Below are 12,025 nucleotides of genomic sequence, written 5' to 3'. Positions count from 1 at the left end.
TTAACTTTTGGAATTAGCGGATTATCGTGTCTTCGATGTGTCTTGCTCGTGTGCGTGTTGTATTGATAAACAAAAAGGAAAAGAAAACAAGACGGGTGACGCTCCAAAGACCTCACACACACACACGCTATATATATAATTTTCCCATTTCAAAGTGTCATTTCTTTAACACTTATATATTTTCTGTTTCTTTTTTCGTTCACAGTTCCACCGATGATATGGGTACAGAACCAGTTAGTCGGTGCTCAAATAGGACAATCCGTAACGTTAGAATGTCTTTCGGAGGCGTATCCGAAATCGATAAATTACTGGACCAGAGAAAATGGAGATATCATCTCTCAAGGTAATAAGTCCATACTACTTATAATACATGAAAAACGTCGTATCAATTATCTCACCCTTTTTTCTCGTTTTTTTTCGCACTGTCCGATCTGGCCTTTAGTTGCCGGTATATCTTTCCACGTATTCGCAGTGCTCGCCTTCTCTTATACATAAAAAAATCTTAATGAGATAAAAAAACTTTTTAAATTAAAATTCAAATTACAATGGTATAGTTTTTAGTTTACTTTTATTATGGAAATTAGCGGATAGCAAAGGATGCAAATACCTTTCGCCATCTTGCCAGAGTTGGATGTTTTGAAAAAAAAAAGGCGCCAGGCAATTTTTTAAATTTAAGCTCACGTTCGTTACGATACCCCAGGATTACTATGAATTATTCATCGGAATTTTTTTCAGCTAATTTTTGTTATTATTATTAAAGTTATACCTTTAATATATTATCTGGACCTTTAAGACGCAATAATTGTCGCAGTGTGTATAGACTTAGTTAGGTACCTCGAATAAGCGGAAATTATTGAAAGGGAATTTGGGATCGTATTCGACAAATTATAATAGAGATTTGAAATCAGCCTGCTTGCCCCCTCAAAAAAATGAAAAAGGATTCTTCACACATTATGTGTATTTTAAGAGGTAATGGATCTAAATAGCTGGTTAACTTCAAATTCCGCATCTTAAAGTAAACAAGAATCAATGCACTTCATTTTTCAACATTTAGTCGGTGAGGAATTATTAGAAAATTACCTACTGAAAAAACGATGAAAGAAGAATCATATGGAAATTTCTTTTTTAAATCACTAAGGAGTTGGTGTATGTAGGAAAAACTCAGTGAATGAATGACAAAAAATTAATACTTATGCTCTCTTGGAAAAAGTCAATCAATGTAGTAAATCACCGGAAAATAAATGAATGAAACCCTAAAGAATTAGGAGGAAATCCCTGGAAACTCGACAAATAGAAATTCAAGACAATCGTTATGTAGGTAATTTGGTAATCACTGGGAAATAAAAAAAATTTAAAAAAAATTAAAATGATTTAAAAATCTACAGAGAATTGTGGTTTGTAAGAATGGCTTGAAAAGGCAGTAAAAAATTGATTAAAAAAATAGCAGCGAAAAAAATGACTACAAAATTTGTATTGTATGTCAATTTTTGAAAAAAAAACTTTGAAAAAAAGGATAATCACTGAATGATTTGTTCAAAAACAATTCTAAAAAAAAAAATCATTATGAATAATTATAGTTTTATAAAATTATTGGCAAAGAGTCCATGAGATATGAGTGGAAAAATCAATATGTAAGTTAAGTACCTATTTTTGAAAAAAAATTATGATCAACAGCTGTAAAATAAATGAAATAAATAGTTCGCTAGAAAATTTGGAGAATATCATTTAAATCATTGAAAAATTGGTGAACGAAATAAACAGACAATCATGAAGAGACTTCTCAAAAGTGGTTTCAAAATCTTTAGAAAATAATTTCGAAAAATTACTGAAAAATAAAATTTATTCAAAAAAAACACGTACGATGAAGTCTGTGAAAAAATGGCTAGGTGTACCTACAAGGTTAGAGTGGGGGGGGGGGAGATCAGGATGAAATGTCTCGAGAGTGAAGTGGTTCTCAGAATATTCTATGTAGGCCTAAATTAACCGTTGGAAAATCAAGAATTTCCCCAGGTAACGAAATCTGAGAATAGGTTAGTCGAGTATTTCAATATTAATGGCTTGGGAATGGGGAAAAAATACGATTGAATTGAGTCAATTACATAGGTATTTAATGATCAATTTGATTTTAATCACTGACCGTTCTCAATGTGATACGAACTTCTACATTAATTTTGTATTTACGGCAAACTAGTTAGGCAATTTTATTAACACGCATGAATTTCGATTTATTCATATTTACGGCGAACTGGTTAGGCAATTTTATTAACGTGCACGAATTCTTGTTTACCAATTTATTCTTGAAAGACACTTGGGATGATTTATGTGTCAATTGATTCAAATGACAAATTTAACTTCCTGCACGCCCCTCCCCCTCCCCCCGATCTACTTGAACAACTTTTTATTCAAGGGGACATTCTGAGAAACATTTTAAAGCAAACTTGTCTCATAAAAAAGTTGATCCCGTTAACAAAATGGTGGCCATTTTGATTGACAGGTCAACCAAAGTCACAGATTTTGCTTTCCAACGTAAGACTAGCTCGAAATTTTTTGAATTGGACGAAGCTAGATCGAAAGAGCATATTTTTAATTGAAATTTATGCCAAAAATGAGAAAAAAATCAAAATTTTATCAAATTGACGTAAAAAGCTTAAATTTGAGATATATCCCATTTTCGACCTGCAAAATCGATTTGGAACGATTTCAACCCGTTTGAGCAGTTCTGGAGCCTCCAGCAGATTTTTGAAACTTGAAATTTACAAAATAATTCATTAAATGAAGTTGGAAATCCAAAAGTCAAGCTGTACTGCGACTTAGACACGCTATATAGTCGACTGCTAGTGAGTTCAAGTCATTTTGGATCCTCTAGTGACTTTTTGATAAGTCTTGGAGCCTCCAGTAGATTTTCCAAACTTGAAATTTCCACAAAATGCCATCAAATGCAGTCGAAATGCCGAAATTTACTCTGTGAACTAATTTCAATACGCTTTGAAATCAACTGCAGAGATTTCGAGTCATTTTGGAGCCTCCAGCGACTTTTTATAAATTACTGGAGCCTAGAGCAGATTTTTCAATGCTCGAAATTTCCATAAAATCTTACGAAATAGAGCTGGAAATCCCAAATTCACTCTGCACTTCAATTCCAACACGCTATCAAGTCGACTGCAGGTGGATTCAAGTCGTTTTGAAGCCTCCAGCAGCTAGTTTTTGGACCTTACTATTTTTGACACAAATTCTGAGGTGGAATGCAGGCAGTTTCAATCCGTTTTGGAGCCTCCAGCGACTTTTTAGAAGATAATATTTTTCAAAACATTCCACAAAATCTGGCTGAACTAACTTTAGCACATATCTACTTGCGGAGTGAATTTCGGCTTTCTAACTGCATCTTGATGGAAGTTTGTAGAAATTTTCAAGTTTAAAAAATTCACTGGAGGCTTCTCAGTATCAGTAATTTTCAAAAAATCGCTGGAGGCTTCAAAACGACTTGAAATCTACCTGCAGTCGACTTAATAGGGGTACTTAAGTTGGAGTGCAACGTAAATTTCGGATTTCCAACTTCATTTGATGAAATTTTGTGGTATTTTTAAGTTTAAAAAATAAGCTGGAGGCTCTAAAACTACTTATAAGTTTGAAACCGTTTACAGTCGATTTGGCAGGTCTAAAATAGGATATATTCCAGAGTTCAGCTTTCCACATCAATTTGGTCAAATTTTGATTTTATCCCTGTCAGTTTTGGCATGAACTTGATTTTCAAAAATTCACCAAAAATTGAAAAATGCATTTTGGCACTTGAAATGTTGTCTGGTAATCAATTTTTTCATGATCTTTCGATCTAGCTTTGCCTATATTTCCGTGCGAGTCCTATTGGAAAGCCAAATATACGATTTCAATGACCTGTCGATCAAAATGGCCGCTATTTTGTTACCCAGTTGGGTGAAAATCTGCTCTTCTGCCTATAAATACGCGGTAAAGAGCAGTTTAATTGGCGTTTTATACTTCAACGCGACTTTAAACTGCTGCCATGCAGCAGATTTTACGGTTTTCAAAATCGCGCTTCAATTCACGGGCGTAATTTGAAGCGTCTTTTTAGGTTGTTACATTTTCTGCACAGCAGAATAAAAATTCTGCTGATAAACACGCCACAAGAATATTGCGTAGCGTATTTTTATCGCGTAAAGCCGCTACGCTTCTAAATTATGTGGCGTATTTTTGCACATTGAAAAAACCAGCCACAAAATACGCTACGCAAATATTTTGTAGCGTATTTAATCGCGTATTTGCTGAAAAACGCGCGTAAATGTGGTATTTTGCGCGTGTGTTATAGGTTAGTATATAAATATTTGTTCTCTTTTACCAAGTTCCCTGGTGGAGTAGGTAGCAAGGAGTCCGCTTACAGATCCGGGGACCCGAGTTCGATCCCCGCTAGTGCCGAAAAATTTTTCAAGAATATTTATCAATGGCAGATTTTTACGCGTAATTAAAATACGCGCCGATTTATGGGCAGAAAAGGCATTGGCGTGAAGTGTTAAATCTCCTGCCCACGTTTTTATGTCGCGTAAGAGCAGATTTTCACCCAACTGGGTAGTAGACCCAACTTTTTTTTTGGCAAGTTTGCTTCAAAATGTTTCTTAGGATAGTCTATTTTTTTTTGAAAAAGTTGTTCCACGGGATCGGGGGATGGGGCAATTATTTGTATTGTCATATGTCGGACTATCAATGTACTTGTCCAATAATAGAACTTTGATGAAGTTTTATAAATCAACTCAAGTTCCTTTCAAGAATAAATTATTATAGTCGGGGATGGTGGTTTCAAATGGTTTTGAAGCTTCCAGCTACTTTGTAGAAATTTCAATTTTCCAAAAAACGCCATTAAACCTTTCATAAATCTGCTAGAAGCTCCAAAACGACTTGAAATCCACCAGCAGTCGACTTCGTAGTGTATTGAAATTAGTTTGCAGAATGAATTTCGGCTTTCCATCTCCATTTGATGAAATTTTGTGAAATTTCAACTTAAAAAAAAATCTACTGGAGGCTCCAGTAATTTTCAAAAAGTCACTGGAGGCTCCAAAACGACTTCAAATCCACCTGCAGTCGACTTTTTAGCGTATTGAAATTAGTTTTCAGAATGAATTTCAGCTTTCCAACTCCATTTGAGAGAATTTTGTAGGAATTTCGGGTTTCAAAAATCTGCTGGAGACTCCAGAACTGCTCAAAATGGTATGAAATGGTTTCCAATCGATTTTACATGTCGAAAATAGGGTATAGCCCAAATTTCAGCTTTCTTGGTCAATTAGGTAAAATTTTGATTTTTTCTCTCATTTTTGGCCTAAATTTGACGTTCAAAAATTCACCAAAAATCAAAAAAGGCACTTTAGCACTTGAAATTTTGACAGGTGATGGATTTTTGCCTGATCTTTCGATGTACTTCTGCATGGTTTGAAAAATTTCGTGTAAGTTCTATGTTGGAACGTAAAGTCTACGATTTCGACTGACTTGTCAATCAAAATGACCGCCATTTTGTAAGAAGGACCACTTTTTTCAAAGACAAGGGCTATAGATGTTCCATAGGACTTCCCCTTCAAGAAAAAAGAGGTACCGGAGGATCGACGGGGGGGGGGTGCAATAGATTCTTTTGTGGGCTCCCCGACTATATGTATCTAAGAACGCTCGTACACGTTAATGAAATTGCCTAACCAGTCCGCCGTAAATACGAAGGAATAATTGAAATTTTCACGTGTTAATAAAATTGCCTAACTAGTTTGCCGTAAATACGAACGAATGTTGAAGTTTTTCTCACTCATTGCGTTCGTTGTCATATTTTTTTCACGGGCTTCTCAGCATTTTTTTCAAAATAAATTTTTTAGAACATAATTTGCTTTGATTATTTTTTTATTTCTCATCACCTAGTAATTAATATGTAACTCAAAAAATAATTGTCTTGAATTTTTTTTCGTCGGTTTTCCAAGGATTTCCTCCCACTCTTTAGCAGTTTCATTCGCCTATTTTTCTGTTATACATATATCAATTGTCCGAGAAGATCGACTAGGGGGGGTGGACCATTATTCCAATTGCTATGTGCCGGACTATACTTAATTTATGTGAATTAGGTCTCAAAGCAATTTCCTAAATTTTCAAAATGAAATTTAGTTACATTTTATTCTCATTAATTGATGAATTTTAGAGCCCATAGTTTTTTTGAAAAGTGAAATATCTGATTTAAAAGTTTGATCAAGTTTGAGATTCGGGGGCAAATTGACTCATCTCAAGTAGAACTTCAACAACTGAAGTAAGTAGGTAAAATAAAAAAAAATAAATTCAGAATTTGAATGTTATAAGGGGAGGGGGTTAATGGCATAGGTACCTACAGATTAATCCTGTTTTGTCAACAACTCAATTTGTTTACATATTCGACTGGAATAAAAATTATACAAGAAAATCCTAAAGTCTTCACACATTCTACTTCATTTTTTCCACATTTATTTATAATCCACGACACGCTGAAAGATACGCTCAACGTGTATATACGGAAATTATTGGGAAGCGGAGTAAACACACTACGAGATAGAAAGCGAGAGAGTAAAAACGATCATCAATATCAATTCTACAACTTGACTCGAGGGACAAAAAGAGCACAGGAGAGGCGAGAAACCGGGGGCGGAGATTTTAACCAGGGATGTTAATGCGATTAGAGAAAACGTGTTAAGGCGTATAAGAACATCGTATCGAGGGGAACCGAGATCTCGAGACATTTCGCAACGAAATAAACACCACCGACAAAGGCGAAAAGACGATGTTATAAGGAAGATAATAAACGCGCCATAGGATGAATATATAATAAACGGATAAAACACCCGGACGACGAGACAGCAGCGTGATGTAATTTTCATCACAGTGTATATAAAAATGACAATTTGAATACGTTTTTTTTTCACTCTCACACCAGCCAAAAAAACCACGTTGTTTAAATTGTACTTTTTTTAAAAAATGAATCCTCAACAGAAATAAAAACAAAAAAATCTAATAATTCGAAAATGTGATTCGATAAAGTAGCTTAGCTTTTAACGAGCTTTTCATCGAGTAAATGCTTTGAGCCACATTCGCGAATCGTGACGGTATTCAACGTGGCGTTTTTTAATTTAACTATAGTCGACTATAAAAATTCTTAATTAAAATTCGCGCCGAAATTTATAGGTAGCTTGTGTATCAATCATGTACCTACATTTGCCATACACGCATCCCCTGCATACCTACCCACTACCTGAGATTTAACGCGCGGAATTTTTCAAGATGACGCAAATTTATAGCTGCATAATCTCGCGAGGGTTAGCGTATACGAGTATAGTCGATACAAAGTGGCGAAAGTTGTTAATCTGCAATATGTCGAGAGTTTCCTAATGAAAATACCGGCTTCCCTGTCCCTCTGCCTCATGCTAACACGTCCATTGCTACCTGTTGCTGTACGAGAGAAAGAGAGAGAAGCCGATACACACCGAGACTAGATTACCAGAATGCTATATTTTAACTCGCGTTTTAAACTGCTAGCGCAAGATGCGCTTATACTACATAATAGTTTCCATCGTGTGATTTTGCCGTCGTGTTTATTCAAATCCCTGTGTTTTGCGAAAGCGCCAAAAAGAGATGCCTTTAAATTTATGAGACAACGTAGACGAGCGAGTAGGGCTTTATTAAAAGATGTCGTATACGTATTTTCTATTATGTACGCGAAACGTACTATAGTGGCGGGGTAACGAAGAGGGGAGGTGTTCTCGTCTACCTAACCAGGTACTGTGTATAGTAACCTACTCTTGCCTGTGAGTATGAACAGTATACATTGTATACATATATCTCATAAATAGATAGATAAGATGGGATACCGGGTACTCCCATGTATAATATTCAATTTGTTTACAGTTCTGCGTTGTTGTCATCTTGCTAGGTGTATTAATTTCCAATGCCACCGATATGGATTTATTGGTAGAGCTTTTGAAAAAGTCGTGGAATATTCCATCATGATGTACTCGCAGTGAATCGAGTCCTGGTTGGGAATGTGTTGATTTATATTCTATTTTTTGAGAAATTATCTTCAATACTGCTGTTGGGGAAATTTTTAGATTTTGAAACGAGCACTGATAATATTTTTTGAATGACATAGGTGCTGAAAAGTATAGAATTTTCAATTTGATTTCACGACAGCAAAATTTGAAAAAATGTAGTATTCCTTAGGGTGGTCTTTATTTTCGAAGTTGGGATTTTCCTCCCTCTCAATCCCCGAAGTGGTGACCTCTGGTGAGAAAATAATCCTTTATTTTTTATTTTTTCCATTTTCAAAAAACTCGGACTGCGGTGGGCTCCTCAATTTTCAAAAAATTTATAAAATAAGGTACACCGGGGGAAGTCCGAATTCGGGGTAAGTCAGAAAAACTGCTCTAGCTCTTAGAGGCTTATATCTGGCGAACCGCTACCCAGGGGTAACTTGAGGGTACTACCCCTACTTCATCACAGTATAAAAAATTTCGCGACCCAGTTTCATTTTACAGGCTTTTGATTGGTTCTTTTTTAGTTGCTGTTTTGAATTTGATTTCAAATTGTAACCAGAGTTTTTCAAACTGCTTTTTACCTCAGAAGAAAATAATGATCAGTAAAAGTGATATTATAAGTGAAAGTATTCCTAAAACAATAATGTAAAACCCCAAGTATTCAATTTTTTTCAATTTTCAATTATTCATTATTTATATCGCTTTTTCTGACTTACCCCCTAAATTAGTGCTATGGGGTAAGTCAGAAAAGTGAACATTGATAATTAGGATTGGACTTCATCGATGTGTAATACGTAGAATGATATGTTTTCGAGGTCGTAGAATCCGAATCTGGAGTTATTTTTTTTGTAGGAGTGGGGGGTGAGGCGTGGGGAGGGGGCAATTCCAAATTTTTCCTACATTACTGTGCAATATATCGATTGATACGTTTTCGAGGTCGTAGAATCCGAATCTGCAGTTATTTTTTTATGGGAGTGGGAGGGTGAGGCGTGGGGAGGAGAAAATTTCAAAATTTTCACACATTATTGTGTAATATGTCGAATAATATGTTTTCAAGGTCGTAGAATCCGAATTTAGAGTTATTTTTTTGTAGGAGTGGGGGGTGAGACGTGGGGAGAGGGAATATTTCAAATTTTTCCTACATTATTGTGTAATATGTTGAACAAAATGTTTTCGAGGTTGTAGAATTCGAATCCGGAGTCATTTTTTGTGGTGAAGGTGGAAGGTGAGTCGTAGGTTTGTATGGGTGGGGGATTTCAAATTTTGCTTACATTATGGTGCAATACGTCGATTGATGGTTTCGAGGTTGTAGAGTTCGAATCTGGAGTTGGTTTTTTGGTAGAATGAGGAAAGTAAAAAATTCCAAATTTGGTTTTTATTTATCTCAATGTTTTCTTATACCACTGATGTTCAAAGTTGACAATTTTTTATATAAAATCAGAATTCAGAACATGTTTTGAAAAAAAAAAAATGTATACAATCAGGCAATATCATGTGTGCTTTTCTGCAGGATGATGTCAGATGTGTATTTTGGAGTGGCGTTACTATGTTTTGGGGATTTTTTGCTTTGTTTTCTCAGATGATTATTATTTTTTCTCCTTGCATGAGTTTTTCAATTTTTTACAAATACATTTTTGTACTCTACAATAAATTGTCAGATGAATTGTTTTTCTGAAGTTATCACAAATACAGCCAAAATGCCACTATGGGGGAATCAATAGGTAGGAGGAGGCGATTTCTACAAATCGTCATTTTCATACACATCCGTGTTTTTGAGCAGAAGATATTTCAAATCATCATTAGTTAGCTCATTTCATTACTGTTCCAACTTCCACGGGGCACAGTAGGCCACAACCCCACTCTCCCAAACGGTGATACTTGAATAGCACTCAACCCTAAAAACTAGCTCAAGATTTGAATTCTGCGACCTTGAACACATATCAATCAACATGTTACACAATATTATAGGCAAAATTTGAAATTTCTCCTCTCCCCTTGCCTCGCCTTCTACCCTGCAAAAAAATAACTCCAGATTCGAATTCTACGACCTCAAAAACATACTATTCGACATATTACATGATAATGTAGGAAAATTTTGAAATTTTCCCTCTCCCCATGCCTCGCCCCCCCACTCCTACAAAAAAATAACTCCAGATTCGGATTCTACGACCTCGAAAACATACAATTCGACATATTACATGATAACGTAGGAAGATTTTGAAATTTTCCCTCTCCCCACGCCTCACCCCCCACTCCTATAAAAAAATAACTCCAGATTCGGATTCTACGACCTCGAAAACATACTATTCGACATATTACATGATAATGTAGGAAAATTTTGAAACTTTCCCTCTCCCCATGCCTCACCCCCCCCCCACTCCTACAAAAAAATAACTCCAGATTCGGATTCTACGACCTCGAAAACATATTATTCGACATATTGCGCATCGATCAGGGTCGAATCCTAATATCACCAATTAAATTTGTAGATTTTCTGACTTACCCCAAACCGAGGTAAGTAAGTCAGAACAATTAAACATTTTATTCGATTGTGCGAAAGCTAATGTGACAGTCGCGCTGAAATTTTTACCATAGGTTAAGAACCCTTATGGGAACCTACATACCAAATTTCTGCCATATTGGTTCATTAGTACGAGAGTAACAGCTGATCAAAGTTGAAATTGTGAAAAAACGTTCTGACTTCCCCCGGTGCACCTTACAAATTCACTGTAAAATTTTAAAATTTCAAGTTCTGTTTTCTCTAAAGAGTTTCTTTTGAGTAAAATGAATTCGCATGACGATTTCAGCCACCTCCATTGAAAACCAAGCTGACTCCCTAAAATAGCTGAAATTTAATGTTAAATAGGTACGAATTTCAGGTATTCAAGGGGACCGACTTGGTTTTCTATGGATGGGGTTGATATCCTCATGAGAGTTCATTTTACTCAATAGAGACTTTTTAAAAGTGTTGAAAAACTTGCAATTTTTAAATTTTGAATATTTTGCTGTGAAGTTGTAGGTATTTTTTTTAATTTTTGAAAATTGAGAGGCCCACCAAAGCCCGAGTTTTTCAAAAAGGAAAAAATAAAAAATAATTTTCTCACCAAAGGTCACCACTTTGAGGGTTGGGAGCAGAATAAATCGCGATTTTTCTTATCACGTATTCAAGGATCACCCTTCAGTGTTCCTTTATAATCTCTAATCCGTTATTGAGAAAAGTCCTTATGAGAAAATTACGTGAAATCCATTTTTGGCATCAAGCTTTTGTCAGTTTTTCCTCCCCAAATGGATCAAAAATTGATCAAGAATTGTTGTAATTCTGAAGTGACAATAATCCAAACTAATTTTTCAAACATTGTACGCAAATATAACTCTGCTCTGATATGAGGGTTGCAGGATCATCGAGACCCAGCCCCACGCTTTCTGGAGAGTCTGGCAAAAGAAGAGCCTGCAATGAGAGAAAAACCTGTTTTTTTTTCATTTCTCAAAATACAAATTTTCAAAAGAATCAGCTGCTTTTGCTTCTCTCGGGCGTGTTTTCTTTTCTTTTTCACGATTGAAAATTCTGAAAAAAAATACCATTCAACTTTCAAAGTTTTAAAGTGAAAAATAATAAATTTCTTGGATAAAAAGTATCGTTTTTATGTCTCTTGAAATACAAATTTTCATGAACTTTCGCCCTCACTTGGGCCTGTTCATTTTTCTTTGTCAAAATTAGCATCCTTCCCCCCCCCCAAAAAAAAACATTCAAAATTTTAAAATTTTAAAATTCAAAAAATAAACTCCTCGCATAAAAAAACATTGTTTTTAATTCTCTCAAAATACAAATTTTCACAAATTTTAGCCCTCACTTCGTTCAGACCTGTCCTACTTTTTTCAGAATCCAATTCTTAAAAAAACATCGTTTTTACTGTTTTTAGGAAATTCACATTTGACCCCCCAAAAATCCAAAATAAGAAATTAGGGCCAAATGATACGGTATTTGCCCAGGA

The 12,025-nt window shown here is 35.3% G+C and overlaps 1 protein-coding gene across 1 annotated transcript in view; it reads left to right on the top strand.

Annotated features, from left to right (window-relative positions):
* The window catches only part of LOC135834594 (lachesin-like), a 274,954-nt gene that overhangs the window by 238,718 nt on the left and 24,211 nt on the right, over positions 1–12,025 (top strand). Inside the window, exon 6 of the mRNA XM_065348512.1 lies at positions 206–343. Coding sequence (XP_065204584.1) covers positions 206–343 — 138 coding nt within the window. The remainder of the gene's footprint in view (positions 1–205; positions 344–12,025) is intronic.

The sequence above is a fragment of the Planococcus citri genome, chromosome 2 (assembly GCF_950023065.1).
Source record: "Planococcus citri chromosome 2, ihPlaCitr1.1, whole genome shotgun sequence".
NCBI lineage: Eukaryota > Metazoa > Arthropoda > Insecta > Hemiptera > Pseudococcidae > Planococcus > Planococcus citri.
Note: the sequence above shows the minus strand (reverse complement) of the source record. Positions and strands in the feature narration are given on the sequence as shown.